Consider the following 22193-nt stretch of genomic DNA (forward strand, 5'->3'; position numbering starts at 1 on the left):
AACTCTAAGATTCTGATCATCTGTGATTCTTACTCCGGGGCCTCATGATGTTTACAAAATATAAGAAAGAATTCATCATACCTAAGAGTGGGGTACCTGCTTCTTAACTGCAGGAACCTAACAGACATGGAGAAAACTGTGTGTGTGTGTGTGTGTGTGTGTGTGTGTGTGTGTGTGTGTGTGTGTGCGCGCGTATGCGTGAGAGAGAGAGAGAAAACATGCGAGCAAGTGAGAGCACACACAAGAACAAGCCAGTTCCCCACCTGACTCTCTAATTTTTCCAGATAGGGCACGTATTCCCTGTCCTGCCCTACCCAAGGAACTCTGAGGACTTCAAATCATCGTTACACCTCAATGAGTTTATCTCCTCTACCTGGTTGTGGAGGCAAGACTAATATGCCTAAGATGAAAGAGAAGCGAGGAAACATTCTGGGGCTCTTGTTCCTTGCAGTCTTCATTCTTTCATTTCCCTCCCTTTCCCTTATTCTCTCTTCTTTTGAAGAAAAAAAAATTTAACTCACTGTGTATCACCACCTTAAACACAACCACCTCCATTCAAAAATGCATACAACCTAAAAAAAAAGATCAAAAACCTCCACTCCCTCCTGCCATCTTAGTCAGACATGACCAAAGTAGTGTTTGTTGCCAAGATATATTAAATATGGCTTGAGAAATCAGCTTACACAGAATCCAAATTTAAATCTTTTAAAATCATCCTCGTTCCTAGACCAAAACAGCAGCAGATGGACAAAGGAAGAAACGGAACATGGTCACATTTTATACCAGCAATATAGACCTTTTCAGATTGCAGTAAGTCATTTGCCATCTGCAACCTGTGGTCTTTAATTCCTGCTGAGGCACTGATTCAAGATTCTGGGTTTGGGGTTTCTCAGTTGGAACAAAAACATTTAGCAGGTTGCTATTTACTTACTTACTTACTTATTTATTTATTTTAAATCAAGCAGTAGTGGGCACAATGGACCTACTTGTCTCCTGAAGAACCCAATAAGCTAAAGGCCACAGCACCCGTAAGAAAGTAGATGCTAGATATTTATTATCTGATTTTATTCAAAATGAAAGCTCTAGGTTTCAGTGGACAGCTTAGTTCCCATTATCTATGAGGAAATGTGGCCCCTTTGGTGACTCTTCTTAGTGCCAGGAGACCAACCCTGTGTGTTTTCCTTTCAGTTAGGCACTGGGGACACAAGAGCCATGAGATACACTCCCTGTTATCAGGGAGTTATAGTCCCAGTCTGAGGACACTGGGTTATTAAAAACAGGGCAAGCTAGTATGAGCTCAGAACCAACCCCAAGTGAATGGGCACCAGGAAATGGGATTTTAAGTTTGGATGGTCCTTTTTTAAAAAAAGCAGCTTTCATGTACACATTAATATGGGCATGTATTTTGTTTTAAATTTTACATTTTTTTTTTAAGATCTTATTTATTTATTTGGAGACAGAGATTACAAGTAGTCAGAGAGGCAGGCGGAGAGAGAGGAGGAAGCAAGCTCCCCACCGAGCAGAGAGCCCAATGCAGGGCTCGATCCCAGGACCCTGAGATCATGACCCGAGCCGAAGGCAGAGGCTTTAACCCACTGAGCCACCCAGGCACCCCTAAATCTGACATTTATTAACCACTTATATTACACCATTTTTAATCCTCACCAACCCCTGAGTCGGGCACTAGTAATGTCCCCACTTTTCAGATGAGGAAACTGAGTCACCGTGAGGTTAAGAAACTGCCCAGTCTCTTACCGAGCCAGGCATTTGCACAGTTGAAACTTAGGCTTGCTGGATCCAGAGCTCGTTTAGGGGGGGCTCTGAGAGTTGGAATTTCATGACCAGTCCTTTGGAGCCTAAATGAGCGTGTAATTTGACCTAGCATTTGCACTCCTAGGATTTATCCTAAGGGAATATTCAGCCAAGTGTTCTGAAATGAATGTTCAGGGATATTCATTACAGCTTTGTGTATTATCTTCTAGGTATCAGGGCAAATGTCACATCCTCAAAGAAGCTATTTGGCTGCCTTACTCAAGTACAATTGCCCCCCAGCTTGCTATCCCATTACTAAATTCTGTCCTCTTGATAGATCTTTTCATAGGCTGGATTGTTTATTGGTTTACCTGTTTATTAGTTGCTTTCCTAACTGGAATGTAAGCCCCATGTAGGCAGGGACCTGTTACCTAAAATAGAACCTGCCACCTAAAGAGTATTCCGTAAATATCTTTTGAGTAAAATGAGTGAGTGAATAGCAAAAAATTGGGAAATTTTAAAATTTGAGTCATTAGAGGATCGGTTTGCTAAATTGTGGCATATCTGTGCAGTAGAATACTGTGCAGTCATTACAAATGATTGTGAAGATTTTCTACTTCATAGAGATAGATTCTGCCTGTTGTTGGGTGAAAAAAGCAGGTGACGCGTGTGTAAGATGGTGCCTATACTGGTCAGGGATCCTGGTAGCCAGCCTCAGAATCTACTTTACTGAATTAAAACAGAAAACAAAATAGTTTACTATAGGCTACTGGGTGACTCACAGACCCTGTAAGATGCAAGAAGGGGCTCCCCAGACAGGACACAAGACTGAGAGCTCAACACTTGCGTTCTGCATCACCTCAGCTCCGTAAGGTGATGCTCCATAAGCCCCATGTTCTTCAAGAAAACACGGATGATAAAACCCGCCCTGTCTACACCTCAGGACTGCTGTTAGGGCAAATGAGATGCAAGCCCTTTGAGAAGTTAAAAAAAAAAAAACATGTTCTGTCAGGCACCTGGCTGTCTGGGTCGGTAGAGCCTGTGACTCTTGCTTTCGGGACTTTGAGTTTAAGCGCCATGTTGGGGGTGGGATTACTTTAAATAAATAAATGAATGAATGAAAAAAACAATAGGGTATAAAACCAAGTTTAAAAAGTGCTATGTAGGACGCCTAGGTGGCTCAGTGGGTTAAGCCGCTGCCTTCGGCTCGGGTCATGATCTCGGGGTCCTGGGATCGAGCCCCGCATCGGGCTCTCTGCTCAGCAGGGAGCCTGCTTCCCCCTCTCTCTGCCTACCTCTCTGTCTGCTTGTGATCTCTCTCTCTGTCAATAAATAAATAAATAAATAAATAAATCTTTAAAAAGTACCATGTAACATTCACATTGCTGTTCAAAAAGACAAGAATAACAAGAGTTGGGGAGGATGCAGAGAAGGAAGCTCGCCTGCACTGTTGGTGGGAATGTAACAGCCACTGTAATAGCATGGAGGTTTCTCAAAAATTAGAAATACCATGTGATCCAGTTATTCCACCCATAAATACTGGGTATTTATCCAAAGAAAACAAAAACACTGATTTGAAAAGATAATATGCACCCCTATGTTTAGTGCAGCATTTTTTACAATAGCCAAAATAGGAAAGCACCCAAGTGTCCATTGATAGATGAATGGATAAGGAAGATGTGTGTGTGTGTTTTCACACACAAACACGCACACAATGGAATATGACACAGCCATAAAAAAGATGAAATCTTGCCTTTTGGGATAGCATGGATGGATCTGGAAGTTAGTATGTTAAGTGAAATAAGTAAGACTGAAAACGGTAAATACCATATGATTTCACCCATATGTGAAATCTGAAAAAAAAAAAAAAGAATAAATAAACAAAAAACAGAATCAGACCTATAAATACAGAGAGAACAGACTAATGGTTACCAGCGGAAAGAGAGATTGGGATGGACAAAATGGGTGAAGGGAAGTGGGAGATACAGGCTTCCAGTTATGAAATGAATAAGTCATGGAAATAAAAGGCACAGAATAGAGAATACAGTCAATGATATTATAATAGCGTGTATGGTGAGAGATGGTAGCCACACTTGTGGTGAGCATAGAGCCATATAGAGAAACAGAATAACTATGTTGTACACCTGAAACTAATGTAACATTGTGTGTAAATTATGCTAAAAAATCTAAAGAAAAAACATTTATATCTTCATTATCCAGTGATTCTGAATGTGTGAACATATATATACTTCCTTCTAAAGCCATATTACTCAGCATTGAGCTGCCACTGGGATGCCATTGGTCCTCTGCATTTACTAACTGTACATCACTAAGCATTAAATTACACATGGCAGTGGTCTAAACAAAAAGGCTGGTAATTTTGGCTTGTGTTTGCTAAGCTTGTCCTAAAATTGCCTTCCATGTGCCTTCAGTCACTCCCTGTGGGGTTACCTCTATTTCAGGCCTCTCCTTTTCTCAGGGCTCACTAAGCTTGCCATTTGCAGGAAACATGCTATTGTCATCTGTGAGTTCTGCAGTGTCTAGCATCAAAGCTTGGCTTCTCCCTGAACGTCTTCCCTAAGTAGCATCCCAAGGGCTGACCTCTGGAGTATCATTGTTCAAAGTCACTGTCAACCAAGATTTCATGTGTGATTTGGGCAACTGACCAGGTATATTTTAAAGGTTGGATTTAATAACTTTTAAAATTTCCTTATAATCCTATTTTTTATATATTTTTAAAATATTTATTAGAGAGAAAACATGAGCAGGGGGAGGGGCAGAGGAACAAACAGACTACCAGCTGAGGAGGGAGCCTGATGCAGGGCTCGATCCCAGGACCCTGAGATCACGACCTGAGCCAAAGTCCGATGCTTAATGGCCTGAGTCACCCGGGCACCTCTATTTTTTCGATTTTTTTTTTTTATAATGTTTGGTTCTCACTGTCCACCTATCATTAGGGAAAAACAGCATTGTGATATAGCAGCATTTCACCAAGGTACTAACATTGCTAAAAAGGACTTTGATGTTCCTGAAATCAGGCATGTGTTGCAAGGTGGAATGATGTTACTATTTCTTGTACATCTAGAAGCCTTTCCTGGCAGAGCTTTTAGCCCCTGAGACTTTCATCTTCATCTTGCACGAAGGATACAATTTGGTCCTGACGCATGGATTACAGAAGCTGCTGAGCGTCCACACAATCTGTTATGCTAAATCACACCTGGTGTCTGCCTGGAGAAGGCTCTGGCAAGCTTCCTCGCCACTGGGACCGCGGCCTCTGCCTCTGACGCCAAAACATGGCAGTGTTGCAGGGAGTCTTCCGAGAGCCTGGCTCACCGGCATGGCAAATTAACCTGCTTGTTCTCACGTTAAATGCTTTATGAAAATTTACTGGGCGATAAAAGAGGGAAGAAAACCCAAGTGGTTCCGCGCTGAGCCTGCCTGGCACCAGTGAAGGAATGAAGCTGCGGGGAAGGTCAACACGAAGAGCTGGCAGGAGGACAAGGTGTACGGCACAATGAACACCAAGTGTGGTGCAGACCACTGCATTGTTCTATTAGCATTTTCTCAAGGAAGACACTGAATTAGAGAGGAGCTGGTGTTAGTGAGCTGGGTGAGATGACACGGGGCTCTGCCACTTTCTCCATGCTACCCGTTTTCAGAGGAATTACGGAATGCTCCAACAGACTGCAAAGAGAAACCTCCTCTCGTGTGGCATGGTCCTTGAGAAGGGCCCTTTGCTATAACCAAACCATAGTTCTTAAAGGGGAGAATCTGCCTTTTGAAAAAATAAAATGTTCTAATGGCCATCATCATCCTGCATTCTTTGATTTTCTACATTGTATTTTTCTTCTCTTTTCCCTGTTGATTTTATTTTATTTAAAGATTTTATTTATTTATTGGACATAGAGACACAGTGAGAGAAGGAACATAAGCAGGGGCAGTGGGAGAGGGAGAAGCAGGCTTCCTGCCAAGCAGGGAGCCCAATGTGGATCTGGATCCCAATCATGACTTGAGCTGAAGGTAGACGCTTAACAACTGAGCTACTCAGGCGCCCCCCCCCACCTTGTGATATTAGAATAAAATAAAATGTCATAAAGTAGGATGGAAAAATTCTACTCTTTTTTTTTTTAAGATTTTATTTATTTGACAGAGATGACAAGTAGGCAGAGAGGCAGGCAGAGAGAGGAGGGGAAGCAGGCTCCTTGCTGAGCAGAGAGCCCAACTCACAGCTCGATCCCATGACCCTGAGATCATGACCTGAGCGGAAGGCAGAGGCTTAACTTAAAGAGCCACCCAGGTGCCCCGAGACATTCCACTCTTCAAAATACCTATAAATTTTGGGGCATCTAGCTGGCTTGGTTGGTGGAGCATATGACTCAATCTCAGGGTTATGAATTCAGCTTGATGTTGGATGTAGAGATTAGTTAAAAATAAGATCTTAAAAAAAAATAATAAAGGCGCCTGAGTGGCTCAGTCGGTTGAGTGTCAGACTCTTGGTTTCGGCTCAGGTCATGATCTCACAGGTTGTGGGGTCGAGCCCCACATTGGGCTTCGTGCTCAGTGGGGAGTCTACTTGAAGATTCTCTGCTCTGCCTCTCCCCCCCACTCTCTTTCTCAAATAAGTAAGTGAATCTTTAAAAAACAATAATAATAATATAATAAAATACCTATGAACTTGCCACTTAAAAGAAACAAAGCCTTTTTAATGGCCACTTTCTTTGGGAAATAATTAGGAAACAGGACAAACAGCAACAACAGTGAACCATGAAAAATAAATGATTCGCTACTATAAAATGAAGTGTGGGTGTATATTTGAGCAACAGAAATCAAAATCTACAAAGATAGAACCAACTGGCAAAATCATGCAGGAGATTTTAAAACTCCTTTCCATTTTAAAGCCTCATCTACATTAAAAGTAGTTTGTGGGAACAATGATCCGGTTTACTGTATTGCAAGAAATACGTCTTCGTGTTTGATCTCTGCTGTCACAGAGCTTATTCAGTTACCTGATTTCTTCATTCATGGCTGCTGGAAGACTAATTAAAAATCCTGTCTGGGATGCTGTTCTCCCACAGAGGAAAGCTTCTTCCCCCAAAATGTGAAGTTAAGCCCTTGTGCCTACATCTTGCTGAAATTCCTGTTATTTTGGTTTATTGAATTGCAAGGCTGTTTGTGTCTTATCATTAGACATTTATACTTCTGTCTGGAGGCTTGTGTAACCTCCTACTTACGGAGACAAGATTCTTTGTGTCAGCACCTTAGAGAAGTGTTGTGGAAGCAGTTGGCACAGAGACAGGAATTTCCCAGCGGCACCGTGGGCACAGCGGAGCTCCTGTGTGACCCACCTTAGCGCAGCCGAGGGGGGAAGTGGGCCTGATTCGCCTCCAAAATTGTGATGGGCAGGAAAGTAGATGTTTCCCCACACAGAAGTGAAGCTTTGGCTTTTGTTCTTTAAAAAAAAAAAAAAAAAAAAAAATTGGTTCTTAATACTTAGAGTAGGGGACATTTCGGATTAGTTACTAGCAATGTATCTCAGGGGGGCTTGTAAACTACAGGGTGTCATCAGCCAGAACAGTTGTGAGCATCACACTAGAACGGCTCAGGCCAGGCCAGGTGACATGGCTGTTAGCTGATGGGCATCTGAAACCATGGCAGGTTTTAAATGATGACCCAATCACTCATTACATGATGACCCAGTCACTCTTGACTTACCTTCAAGAAGAATGAAAGGCCCACAGACCCTGCTCTCCGTGGGGGCGGGGAGGGGGTGCGGTTGTCTGTGGCACCTGTGGCAAATGGCAGCCTTTTCATCCTTAGGAGGGTGCAGAGTCCTTTGATGACAAGGTTCCCTTTCGCTTGTTTACTTTTCTCCCACGCAGACTGCAGCTCAGCAGGAGGGCTTTTAAACCCAAACAGTTAATTACCTTCTCTAACCCAGAGAGTTGAGAAACACAAATCTAGCAAGTTGAGAGGGAGAGGGCATCTTTGCTTGGGGCTGTGCTTTGCACCAGGTGGGAAGGGAGCCACCTTTGCCATCCTCAGGGCAGAGCGAGACCAATTAGAAGGCAAAAGGGAGGGAGGTGGGCCTCATTGCCACTCCGTGTGTACGTTACGCTTCTTTTTCAGAAAAGAAGATGCGCTGTACTGTACCTGTACTGTACTCTGAATCCCAGATCAGAGACCCATGTAAAAACGCCCATTCCAAAGACAAAATCGAGTAGCTTCAGGACTAGAGGCCCTCTGGGGATGAAAGTGAGTGCTTCCAAGACCAAGAAATTGCCCGTGGGGAGAGCAAGCTCAGGCAGGGAACCTCTCCACTTAGCAGTCAAGGAACGGTGGAGGATGGTCGCTCTCCCAGTCCAGGCCTGGGCGCTACTAACAGCTTCCACTGTGGAGAGGACTTTCTCAACTGGACTGTCATTCTTGTCCCACCAACCCTACCACCCTTTCCTCCCTCAATGGAGGAGGAAATATAAGGCTTCAGCCCTTACATCCCTAAATGGGGGCTCACCCCTGCCCATCTGGGAATCTCTTGTCTTTCTGTCCATCTCCTGGTGCCAGCACCTTCCCTACCTAACCTCGTTTGTACTGACCACCTGCCTCTTCATTCACTCACTATTCCTGCCTCTGCCCTCTGCCCTTTTCTGGCTCTCTGCCAGGTACTAGCCCCTCCTCTGCACCTGTGGAGATTCCCAACTCCTCTGCCTCCTATCTGAAGGGTTCCCTTCTGTTTCTAAGCCCCGTGGTCCTCTTGTCTGTTGCACCAACTTGAACTATTTTTTTTCTCATTCTGTGGGTCTTTCATTGCCACAACTAGATGACACATTCCTCTGTTGACTTATGTATCAATATAAAGTTACTTACATATCTGTGCCTATCCCTCCGCACCTGTTCCCGGCACCCAGCACAGCAAATAGCATTTGACTGATCCCTCTCCTACTGGCTAAAAATTTTTAAATGCACCGGACCAGAGACATCAGACAGAATCTGGAGATAGTATTCAGGAAATTTTCTTTTCAGAATCATGAACAAACGGGGCGCCTAGGTGGCTCAGTGGGTTAAAGCCTCTGCCTTCGGCTCAGGTCATGATCCCAGGGTCCTGAGATCGAGCCCCATATCGGGCTCTCTGTTCAGCAGGGAGCCTGCTTCCTCCTCTCTCTCTGCCTGCCTCTCTGCCTACTTGTGATCTCTCTCTGTCAAATAAATAAATAAAATCTTAAAACAAAAAAAAAGAATCATGAACAACCTTAACCTTAAAGGACAAATCCTATCAGTTATCTAAATGTTATCAAGTATCTGGATGTTTGGCCTTAAGCACATAAAATACCTAATGAGTGATGATGATGTCTAGTTTTCTTTCCTCTGGATCCTTCACATCATGTAGACATGGCTAGTGCCCCCCCCCCCTCCAGGGGAAAGCGTGCCAAAGCACACTGTTCCTCCACTCACAGATTGTCGTGCCTAGAACAAGTCCCATGGCCCCTTGAGCCTCTGCTGCCCTGCAAGAAACCAGAAATTACACCATTGCCCCCTGAGGCTGTGAGAACAAGTGATGAGTGAGAACAAAGAAAACAGAAAGAGTAGGAAGGCTCCGGAGCTCCACAGACAAATCTGAGCATGGCGGTTGTTATTCGCATGGAGAAGGGTACTACCTACCTTTAGAAGGTAAATACTTTGTCTTTTGAAAAGTTGTATGCAAAGTATACCTCTGCCACACTACTAAGTCAAAGTTAACAAGAAATGGAAAAAAGCATACAGTCGTGTCCATGAGGGACATCTTGTCACTAGCTCCACATTTCCCTACGAGTTTGGGTTTTTGGTCCCTCAGAGTCCCATGGGGATGCCTGCCAAGGTCCTCAAAAAAAAAAAAAAAAAAAAAAACAGCAACCATAAGACTTGTCACATACGGGGGCACCTGGGTGGCTCAGTGGGTTAAAGCCTCTGCCTTCGGCTCAGGTCATGATCCCAGCGTCCTGGGATCAAGCCCCACATCAGGCCCTGCTGAGCAGAGAGCCTGCTTCCCTTCCCCTCTCTCTGCCTGCTTCTCTGCCTACTTGTGATCTCTGTCTGTCCAATAAATAAATAAAATCTTTTAAAAAAGTATTTAAAAAAAAAAACTTGTCACATATGGTTGAGGATGATCCATCAGAAGCAGGTGGGAAGAAGGCAAAGTTAAAGAGTAGAAGGGTTAAAGGTGATGGACAGGACCCAGCAGTTCTACTCCTAGATAAACCCAAATGGATACAGAAAGTAGATTAGAGATTACTGTGGCTGGGGAGTAGGTGGGGATTAGGAAGAATTGCCTGTTGCTCACAGAGTCTCTGTTTGAAATAATTAAAGGTTTCGGATATAGGTAATCATGATGGTTGCACATTATGACAGTTGTTCAGAGCATCCAATGGTAAACATAAAAATGGTTAGAATACGGTACCTGGGTGGCTCAGTCGGTTAAGTGTCCTACTCTTGATTTCAGTTCAAGTCGTGACCTCAGGGTTGTGAGATTGAGCCCCGTACAGCCCTCCACACTTAGCGCAGGGTCTGCTTGGATTCTGTTTCTCCCTCTCCTTCTGCCCCTCCCCACCTAAAAATGGATAAAATGGAAAATTTTATATTGTATGCATTTCACCGTAGTTGTTTTTATAATGGGCAAAGGATTTGAAATAGACCTTTCTTCAAGGAAGATATAAAATAGGCTAATAAGCACATGAAAAGATAACTCAACATCATTAGTCATCAGGGAAATGCAAATCAAAACCACAATGAGCACAGTGAGAGACCACTCCACACCCACTAGGATGCTCTAATCAAAAGGATCATAACAAGTGTTGGTGAGGATGTAGAGAGATTGGAACCTTCATACACTGCAGGTTAGAATGTGATTTGACACAGCCACTTCGGAAACAGAAGCTTAAACATAGAAGATTAAACAGAGTTACCTTATGACCCAGCAATTCTACTTTCTCCTAGGTATGTACTCAAGAGAAATGGAAACAGATAACCAGGGATGCCTGGGTGGCTCATTCAGTTAAGCATCTGTTTTTGGCTCAGGTCATGATCCCGCCGTCCTGGGATAGAGTCCTGCATTGGACTCCTTGCTCAGCGGGAAGCCTGTTTCTCCCTCTGCGTGCTGCTCCCCCTGCTTGTGCTCTATCTCTCTCTCCCTCTCTGACAAATAAATAAAATCTTAAAAAAAAAAAAAAAAAAGAGAGAGAGATAACCATACAAAAACTTGTACATGATGTTCATAACAACATTTTTCCTAGTAGCCAAAGGCCAAAACAAACCAGATGTTCATTAACTGATAATAGATGAACTAAAAGTGGTATATCCATACAATGGAATATAATTTGGCAATAGAGAAGGAAGTACTAATACATGCTACAGCATGACAAACCTTAAAACATGGTACTAACCAGTCACAAAAGATCACATATTGCATGATTCCATTTATATGAAATGTTCAGAATAAGCAGATCTGCAGAGAAACAAGACAGATTAGTGGTTACCTAGAGCTGGGAGTGTTGGGGAGATAAGGGAGTAACTGCTGAAAAGTATGGGATTTCTTTTGGGGATGATAAAAATATTCTAAAATTGATTGTGGCAATGGTTGCATAACTTTGAATACACTGACAGCCACTGATTAGTTACCCCCCCCAAAAAAAAATCGCAAGCCTAAAAATAATTTCACCCAAATTATTTCCCACAAATTATAAGTAAAATGAAGTTAACTTGTCATTAACTTGGTTTTTTTAATTGAAATGTAATTAACATAGAGTGTCATATTAATTTCAGGTGTGCAGTACAATGATTGAACAGTTCTATACACTTCTCAGTGCCCGGCAAAGTGTACCCCGATCCCCTTTATCTATTTCAACCCTCCTCCCATCCGCCCCCCCCCCCCCGGCAACCACCAATTTGTTCTCTGTATTTAAGAGTTTGTTTTTGTCTCTTTTTTGTTAATCTGTTTTGTTTCTTAAATTCCACATATGAGGGATGCCTCAGTGGCTCAGTTGATTAAGCATCCGACTTTTGATTTTTAGCTCAGGTCAAGATCTCAGGGTCATGGGATCAAGACCCACATCAGGCTCCATGCTGAGCACAGAGTCTGCTTATCCTTCTCCCTCTGCTCCTACCCTGCTGTCTTGATATCTCTGTCTCTCAACTAAATAAATAAAACCTTTTTTAAAATATGATTTAATGTGAGAGAAATCATACGATGTAAGTCATTAACTAGTTTTTAACATTTTATTGTGGAAATATTCTAATATTCTAATACTGATGGTCCCCAACTTAATGATGGTTCAATTTAGGATTTTCCAACTTTACAGTGGGGCAAAAGTGATACACATTCAGTAGCAACTGCACTTTAAATTTTGAATTTGGATTTTTTCCGGGCTAGCAATAGGCAGTTAAGATCCTCTCTCGTGGTGCTGGCAAGCAGCAGGGAGCCTCAGCTCCCAGTCAGCCACATGATCACAAAGGTAAACAACCAATACACTGACAGCCATCTGTACCAAACAGCCACTCTGGTTTTTTCACTTTCAGTATTCAATAAATTACATGACATATTCAACACTTTATGATGAAATAAGCAGGCTTTGTGTTAGATGATTTTGCCCAGTTGTAGACTAGCATAAGTGTTCTGAGCATGTTTAAGGTAGACTAGGCCCTCATATGACGTTCAGTAGGTTAGGTGAATTAAACACATTTTCCACTTAAAATATTTATTGACTTAGGATATTTTCAACTTACAATGAGTTTATTGGGACATAACCCCCTTATAAGTTGAGGACGATCTGTATATGCAAATGTAAAGAGAAATGCTTCAAGAGTCCCCATGTATTCGCCAATCAGCTCCAAAAATTACCAACATTTTAGAGGTACTTTAAGAAATTTTTTCCCTGGGGGCACCTGGGTGGCTCAGTGGGTTAAGCCGCTGCCTTCGGCTCAGGTCATGATCCCGCATCAGGCTCTCTGCTCAGCGGGGAGCCTGCTTCCCCCTCTCTCTGCCTGCCTCTCTGCCTACTTGTGATCTCTCTCTGTCAAATAAATAAATGAAAATCTTTAAAAAAAATAAAAACAAGTTGTACAACCTTTAAAAAAAAAAAATTTTTTTCCCTGTATTGTATTCTAAAAACGTTAAAAATCACAAAAGTTGGAAGATTGTACAATGAATACCTTATACTCCCCTCCTATATTCTCCCATTAATGTTTTACAGAGTAAAAACTTATTCATTAATCTGTCCTTCTAGCCATTCATCAATGTATTTACCTTTTAATTATTTTCAAAGTAAGTTGCAGATAGCAGTAGGAGACATCCCCTTAAATACTTCTATCACTGACTGGAGTTCAATATTTGTTTACCATTCTCTTTGCTCTTTAGTGGTAAAATTTATATAAAATGAAACACACATTTTAAGCATACTTTCTGTGAATTTTAATGAACGTATAGGCCTATATGACTTAAATTAAGGCCATTTTAAAAATGTCTTTAGAAATATTTTTAATTGCTTAGAAATCTTCAAAATAAATTCTTTTCATAGATTTATTTTATTCTAGTGTTGTTTCTTGTGGGTTTTTTTCCTTTTTCCATTAAATCTCTGAGGGACAGAAATGCCAGTTGCATATTATGAGCTTTCTATCCATACACCCTGAGCCATCTTACATCTTAGTTCCTTGAATGAAAGCTGATTTAGCATTTCACTATAAACTTGTGTTTTTTTTTTGTTTTTTGTTTTTCCAAAGATTTTATTTATTTATTTGACAGAGAGAGATCACAAGTAGATAGAGAGGCAGGCAGAGAGAGAGAGAGAGAGAGAGGAGGAAGCAGGCTCCCTGCTGAGCAGAGAGCCCGATGTGGGACTCGATCCCAGGACCCCAAGATCATGACCCGAGCCGAAGGCAGCGGCTTAACCCACTGAGCCACCCAGGTGCCCTAAACTTGTGTTTTAATATACCTTTTATAATTAACACATCAGAGACTTTGCTCTATCCAAGTCTACATTTTCAGAATAAACAGTGTGCCTAGAATGTAGTAGTTCGTGGGATAAATCAGTGAGCGAAATTTTTTTCACTTTTTTAAATTGTGGTATTGTATGTATAACAGAATTCCCCACATTAACCATGTTTGTGTGTACTATTCAGTTGTTACTGGCACATTCATACTGTCGTGCGACCACTCCACCATCCAGCCCTGTAAAACTGAAACGCTGTACTCATTAAACACTAACTCCCCATTCCCTCCTCCCCTCACACCGGGCAACCACTGTTCTACTCCCCAACTACTCCAAGTACCTTACTGAAGTAGAATCACAACACTATTTGTCTTTTTGTGACTGGCTTATTTTGCTTACCCTCATGTCCTCAAGGTTCACCCATGTGGTAGCATCCGTCAGAATTTCCTCTCTTTTTAAAGTTGAATAATGTTTCACTGTACATCCATGGCACATTTTGCTTAGCCATTCTTCTGTCAGTGGACACTTAGGTTGCTCCCACATTTCAGCGATTATGAATAATGCTGCCGTAAACACAGGTGCACAAATCATGTCTTGAAGACCCTCTCTTCAGTGCTTTGAGATATATACCCAGAAGTGGAATTGCTGGATCATATGGTGACTCTGTTTTTAATTTTTTGAGGAACTGCCATACTGTTTTCTATAGCGGCTATAATTTACATTCCCACCAACAGCACACTAGGGTTCCAGTTTATCCACATCTTCATCAACACTTGTTTTTTCCTGTTGGTTTTTGTTTTTGTTTTATAGTAGCCATCCCAATGGGTGTGAAGTGGTATCTCAGTGTAGTTGTGATGTGCATTTCCCTAACGCTCAGTGATGTTGAGCATCTTTTCATGTGCTTCTTGGCCATCCATGTATCTTCTTCGGAGAAATGGCTATTCAAGTCCTTTGCCCATTTTTGAATTGTGTTTTTTTGTTTTCTTTGAATTGTGTTTTGTTGTTATTGTTGAGTGTTAGGAGATCTGAATATATTCTAGATATGAGTCCTTTGTCAGTTATATGATTTGTAAATATTTTCTGCCCATTGGCGGGTTGCCCTTTTTCTCTGTTTTTAGTGTCTCTTGATGTACAAATACTTTTTTTCATGAAGTCCAATTTGTCTCTTTCTTTTCTTTTGTTACCTGTGCCTTTGCTGTTACCCATGAATGAAATTTTAAGCCAGCTGACCCATGGTATATGTAGTATTGTTGTCAATTTTCTTCTTTCAAAAACAAGCAAAAGATTTCTTTAACATGTGGAAAAGACAATGCGATAGAAAACTCAACACGATCACCTTCTAAAGAAACCTTCCCACGTTGTAATAATTAATGAGAATTTATTTGCCTTTTGTCCAGTGCAGTCACTACAAAAGTCTCTGGGATCGTAATACATTTTTATACATCTGTGAGAAAAATACAATAACATAGTTCACAAGCAATGACCTGTTTTATACCACAAGCTCTTCTTTTTAAAAAATATATATATAAATGTATAAAAGAAGTTATATGAAAAAGGAGACCTTCCATGGAAAAGTTCACTCCAAATTTTGTATTTTAAACCAAACGACCTCAACATTTTCAAGAATTTTTTCCTGTAGATACTGATAGCAAGGACATCTGCCTGAAGTTTGTTACACTCCAGGCCTGTGACTTCATTTTACAAATCAGATAACATGGAAATAAGATGGACACACGCAGAAAAGACAGAATTCACTAGTGTTTCTAAGGCTGTGGCCTGACAGTTTGCCTTTTGCCCCAGTGAAATATTAATCGCACATTTTTTAAAAAATCACCAAGGTTATGCATCTCCCCGGAGCCTAGAAGGTCTTTCATATTTCTTAATTACCAAACCTGGGTTCGGCCGCTCGGCTTTCGTCCTGCTCCTGCCGCATCAAGGGTGCCCTTGCGGTTTCCGCTGAAAAGGACTATCCATTAACATAGGAGGTTGGAGTGGCGGGTGGAAGAAGGGAAAGGTGTTAATTCAGATGTTATGAAACTGTGATAATGCTATTATTTAAGGCACTTATTTGGGTATGTTTATACTTTGTAGTTTTATAAATAAACCCAAGGGGCTCCTCCGGGTTGTCATCGTCCTCCTTGAAGCTCGTATCCTGTCTGTCTCTTCCTATCCGACAGTAGAATTGATGCCGCTCTAATCCCTGGAAGTTGGGAACTAATGAACTGACTGCTGAGCTGCCGCCACGGAGCTTGGTCCCAAACTATACTGTACTTCACACTCGATTTATTCTCCAGATGGCGAGACTGTGCCGCCCTGCCGCGAGGGACCACCTCTTCCACTGGAGTGTAAAAGTGGACGGATGTTGTTTTCTTTGCAGATTTGATCATTCTGCGCTAGAAACTCGCGAGGATGATTAGTTATTAGCTTTAATGGGTGCCAATTGAACCAACTGCACGCATATTTTCTCCTTTAATTTTGGAGTCTGCGGGTCTTGGCGATGGTTGATTTATCCGCTTTCTTACGTCACTCGAGCGTGTCTCTTCCCCAGGTGATAAGAACCCGGTCTCTGAAATCATAGCACGCCTTGGTTCCTGGCCCAGACAGAGTCATATAATACGGTGGCTTATGTATAAGGACAAGTTTATTAGCCACTGGTCCACTGCACTGAGCAGCCCGTGGCACGGAATATTGATTGGCTGCAGGAAGTTTGGTGACACCACTTTTTATGTACAATAGCGGCTGGTGAAGATTCTGATTGGTGCCAACCTCCTTTGTGACCTCTGCAGAGTTCACCTCTGGAATCAGACATGCCACAGAACACACTGTGATAATTAGTCTCCACAAAGATCTAATGTAACTGTTGAGAAAGGCCTTAATTCCATTATTCTGTTTTTTTCAGGTTGTCAGATTTTTGTGGGACAAGCTCATCCTACACTAAGAAATGCTTAACAAGGCCCTTCTGTAGTGTTAACACATTTAGAATGCGGTTCCTTCCAAACCGCATTTTAAACAACCTGGCTTGCCACCAGAATGTAAGACCCCCCCCCAACCACCCCCCAAAAAAGGTCTTTTTTGAGGGACCTCTTTTTGCTTTAATTTCCTCTTCCTTCTTTTGCCAGGGAATATTACCTCCCAGTATCTCAGCAGAACACTTAAATAGCCCTTCAGAGAAGGGGGTGTCTGCCAGGCCCGTGTCTTACTGATCCCCTGAATGAGATAGAAATTGGAAGGATAGTCAGGGCTAAGGGGGAGCCAAGGAAAAGGAGAGAGAGAGAGAGAAAGCGTGAAGGGAGCAAGGTGATGCAAAGGAGAGAGCTGTGAGAAAAAAAGATTGGCATCAGGGAGAGAGGGAGGGAGGGAAGGAGGGAGGGAGAGAACAGAATGAACAGAATTTCTTTCTTTTCACAACTGGGTGCATTGTGGCTCTCTCTAGCTGAGCACCCAGAACTAAACTTAATTGTTCTTAGAAACTGCCTTCCTCTCACCCAACAGATGGCATGGGTGTGTTTGCTAGCACAGTAACATATTTCACCATTATAGCACCAAAAAGAAAAAAAAATCAACATACTTGTTGGTTGGTGTAAATTCAGTGAAGTTGTTGGATATTTTGGAATACATAGCAGAGGGATGCACACTTAGTTTATGTAAATTGCAGCAAGCAACAGCCTGTTAATAAGGGTGTTGTGTGGCAATATACCTCCAAAGCCATCATCTCTTTTTGGAAAGGTACAGAATGATGAAGTGGAAAGAGCTTGTTTTCATTCTGAGCCAAGAAAAGAAAAAAAAAAAAAAAGTCTAACAAAATGCTGAGTATTCACTGTTCGTTATTATAACATGAAAAGTACTAATAAGATTATTCCAAAATTGGAATTAGGTACTTCATTTGCAGCCAGTTTCACAAGGGTTGAGTTTTACTAAGTAAACCGGAATGTGTTGAAACCGTGGTAATCTGACTTTAGATAAAAATCGCAAAGCCGGGGGGCTGGGGGGGGGCGGGGGGGGCGGTAGTGGGGGGGGGTGCCTGGGTGGCTCTGTCGTTAGGCGTCTGCCCCCAGCTCAGGTCATGATCCCAGGGTCCTGGGATGGAGCCCCATGTCAGCTCCCTACTCAGTGGGAAGCCTGCTTCTCCCTCTCCCACTCCCCCTGCTTGTGTTCCCTCTCTCGCTGTCTCTGTCAAATAAATAAATTAAATCTTTAAAAAAAATCGCAAATGGGTTAGAACACAAGCTTTGAACAAACAGCCCCTTTCTAATCCAGTGAAACAACAGAACAGCTTAGAGGGCAGATTTTGTTCGACACCGACATGAACAATTTAGGAAATCGACGTTGCCAGGGATCGTGCGTCTTGGGCACACACACAGATTAAAGTAGAGCGTAGATGACGATTCACGTAACTCAAGTTTTAAAATGCCTTTCAGGCTAAATGATCTAGTTCATTCTTTCCATTTTCCATTCACTCTGTCCCAGTAGACCCTTGACAAGCCCAACCTGCTATTGAAAGAAATCCTGGAAGTTGAAATATTTACAAGCTGGAGCAATGCTGAGTTTGTAGCTGTTTGGGCTACATGGAGCATAACACATTTTAGGTTCTCAGAGGCTATGGATCTAAACGCCCGCACTGTCAAAGAGCTGAAGGCATTTCTCTCGACAGCCCTGGATGTTCTTGGAACCATGGCACTGAGCTCACTTCCGCTCTTCACCTTCAGGCTTTTCCTAGTTAGTGAATGTAACAACAAGGCATGGCAGAGCAAGCGGATGAGTTTTATAGCTGTGGAATAGCCAGCGGCATGATGTGGAACCAAGCCACCATTGGCCGCAGCACCCTTCACTTTAGCTAGTGTGCGCGCGCTCTTGCTTTTGTCCAAGCTTGGCCTAATTACCCGCAGTCAGAGCTCTGTAAATCAGGGCTCCACAGGGCTGTCTTAAACTGCTCTACGTATTCTGTTTCCATCTGACCTGACAACTCTAAGCCACTGTTTCCTCACACTGTTTAACTCAGACCACATTTGGAAGCCTTCCCTGCTCCCACTCAGTCATAGACCTACATCCGTCTGCTTTAAATCTACTATCCTGGCTTGTCTTGTTGATTAGACTTAGACGCAATATCGGCTCTCATAATTCTCTTTTTGTCTCCGCTTTGGTTTGCTATTTTTCCAGATAAGTATTGCTGTTCAAATGGCTGTATATTGTTAAGATGTTTTTTTTTAAAACCACATTCGTCAGCAGTGAGAAGCTTTAAAGTTTTATTAGTATCATAAAAACCTTTCCCAAATGAAACTACTTTTGATAAATGTTCATTCTGACAATGAGAATTTGTTGAGGGCTGTTGGCAAGTTGAAGGAACTTGTTTTTGAAACTGAAATTGGCAGGAAGTAATGAACCCAAGTGCTTTCTTTCTCTGACTCCAACCCCCACCCCCTCAATGTGCTCCTTTCTCTCCCCACCCCCTTCCCCACCTTCAACACCCCAACTCAGAGCCAATAAATAACATGCTTGGTTTCATACAGTTTTTCTAGGGACAATTCATATACTGAAGCAGGCTTTCAACCTTTCAACTTTTCTTAACTATGGAGCACAGACTGGCAAGTCAAAGGGAAAAAAATTATTTGTCTACCACTTCATGAAGGGATTTCTTGGTGGTATTTTTGCCTTCCATCTGAATAAGTTGGAGCTTTTTTGTACTGTGGGGTGTGTCATTTTCCAGGGAGCGCTCTCTTAATTCAATGTCAAAAATCAACTCACTTGCAAAAAATTTTTAAGTGACTAAAAAACATGACGCATGTGGAAAGGAGAAAAACAAATCCTTATTTTTTTCCCTCCTGTGAATATGCTGACAGACGAGACTACCATTATCCATGTGTTATGTAGTTCCTTATGTTTATTAAATGAGAAAATGCAAGTAGAAGACTTAGAACCTTGCCTAGAGCTTAGTAAATGCTCAATAAATGCTCCCCGTGAGTTATTCTACCTTTGTAGTTGGAAAGCAATGCTAGTGAGCCAGAGCACAGCACTGGTTAAGGAGTGCACCAATGTGCGTGACAGTGGCCGTCACCTCTGTTACAGTCATCTTGAGTGAAGTCTGGAAATCAGTCTCCTGTCTGTCAGATTGGACAACTTATTTCAAATGCCATGTATTTCCTGGACAGGAAATGTGTAGATACAGTCATGGTGCTCAGACTCTGTTGGATTGTGTTTCCTCTCGATGATAAATAAACTTAGGAGACACATTTTGTTGACACCTATAGAACGAAGCTCGACTGAGAATAGTAAAAACTCTTGAAGACTTTGATCTGGGCCCAACTGAAAAGTGTGTGAGAGTCAACTCGGTGTCCAGTGGTCTGGCCGAAGAGGACCTAGAGACCCTCCTGCAATCCCGGGTCCTTCCCTCAAGCCTCATGCTGCCCAAGGTGGAAGGTCCTGAAGAAATCCAGTGGGTGAGTAGCTAATGCTTTGCTTTAAAGACTCAGAAGCATCTGGGAAGGAGTAGCAGAAGGGAAGGGTTCGGGTGCTGCAGATTTTGAAAACGCATACACGGAGCAGAGAGAAAGGGAGCTGGGGGAAAGGAGGGAGGCCAAGAGACTGTTCCCTTCACACAAGGAGAGCCTGGCTTTACCCAGAGTGTTCGGAGGAACAACTCTGCCCTCGGGATGATGCTTCCGCTCCCTACTCAGACTTGCGGTTGGGCCAGAACGGCGTCCTTGGAAGCCTCACAGAGCAATCCTTGGAAACCAGCTTGGCCGGGGAATTGGATCACTTCTCCCCGGCCACCAGGCCCTAACCTCCACCTGGAAGAGCAGGGAAGTAAATGGCTCCCACCCAGGTTCATTTGCCGTCTTCATAGACAGCGAAAGCACATTAGCCACGAATGAAAAAATGAACCTGGAGGAGGAGAGGGAAAGGTCACTCCTGAGGGCAACTCGAGGAAGAAACAGGAAGCTTTTAACTAGTGGTTTTAATTAGCACAGATATTATTTCCTGAACAGCTCTCTGGTCCGTCCTTTTTAAATTGCTGACAGGTGTGTGTGTGTTTCATGACAGACTTTTCAGCCAATAAAAACCTGGCATGTCAAATTACTTAAGAAAACTTTGAAATGGGCCTAATTATACTATGATTGTTTTCATTGTTCGAGGAGGGGGAGGTGCGATTTTATTTAGGGTCGCTCTGATTCTGCAGATCTCTGCTGAATGAAATACCCACCCGTTGTGCCACGCCGAGGCAGAGAGCCTGGGACGCGGCCGTGAGCGCGAACACAGTGGTGATTTTGACCCACGCCTGGGAGCGTCTCGAAGGCTGTGGCTCCAAAGGCAGCAGTGCCCCCGAAGAGTTGTACCACCAGAGGAAACTGCTCACCTTTTTCAGGCGTGTAGATGTGTCGAATCTGTACTTTCCAGGGCCGTGGCCGCCTGCCCCATGTGGCTACTGAGCGCTTGAAATGTGGCAAGTCCAAATTGAGATGTGCTGCTAAGTGTAAAATACACATGGGGTTTCGAAGACTTTGCAGCCGCCTCCCCCCAAAAAAGAATGTAAATTGTCTCCACCATTTTTATATTGACCACATGTTGAAATGATAATATTTCAGCTCTGTTGGATTGAACAAACATTACTCAAACTCACCTGTTTCATTTTCCTCTTTTAATGTAGCTACTAGCAAATTCAGAATTACATCTGTAGCTGCCATTCGTTTGCTGCTGGACAGCTCCGTGTTGGCGTCTTCTGGAAGACCCCACGTTCAAGACCCCGTGTTTACTTTCTAAACCAGAGTTCTTCTCCCCAAGGTCACCCCTCAGAGGCTGGGAGATACTGGTTACAGTCGGCTACAATCCCCGAGGCCTCCCGCCCCATTCGAATGTGTCTTAAATTGATTGAAATGGAATCTGAAGCCACTGTTCCCTTTTGGTTTCATGTTAATGCCTGTTTATCACCGTTATTACCCTTCGTTTAAGAGGGGAGGACCCACCCCGGCCTTCAGCTCCAGCTTCTGTTCGCTGTTTTAAATCCTGGGATAGAAATAGGATTTCTAGTTAACAGAAGTCTTTTGGGCTGTTTATTTTTTCCTCTCCGTTTGTATTTATGTGAAGCATAAAACCCGGAGCCTGATGCACAACTGAAAGATGGGCTTCCTTGTTTTCTTTTGTGTGAGAATCTCTTGCTGGCCTTTTGTCGCTAGTGTGGGTTCTTGTTTGACTGGCACGGCTTATTGGACTATAACAAGCGTGACTCTGCCTCCTTTGTCGTGGGACAATTCTCCCACAAATCCCGAACAGTGTGCATTCTCCCAACACACTATTGGGTGTGCACTGGAATTGAAAGAATTGCTGAGCCCTGCTACTTCATCTCCTCCCCAATCTCTTTGTGATTTTTTTCCTTCTTTTCCTCCACCCCCCTCCCCAGCCCCTCCACCTCACTGAAATGAACACTTTACCAGGCCGGAAACATTTAATCGTCTCCTTTTGAAAAAATTAATTGAAACTTCTCCACTAGTTACC

General features: G+C 42.8%; 1 protein-coding gene across 3 annotated transcripts in view; it reads left to right on the top strand.

The window, feature by feature from the left end:
• CLYBL (citramalyl-CoA lyase) overlaps positions 1-22193 on the top strand; it is a 276475-nt gene that overhangs the window by 199331 nt on the left and 54951 nt on the right. For all 3 annotated transcript variants that reach the window (XM_045977929.1, XM_045977930.1, XM_045977928.1), the window contains exon 3: positions 19952-20140. In XM_045977929.1, the coding sequence (XP_045833885.1) occupies positions 19952-20140 (189 nt within the window). The remainder of the gene's footprint in view (positions 1-19951; positions 20141-22193) is intronic.

The sequence above is a fragment of the Meles meles genome, chromosome 14 (assembly GCF_922984935.1).
Source record: "Meles meles chromosome 14, mMelMel3.1 paternal haplotype, whole genome shotgun sequence".
NCBI lineage: Eukaryota > Metazoa > Chordata > Mammalia > Carnivora > Mustelidae > Meles > Meles meles.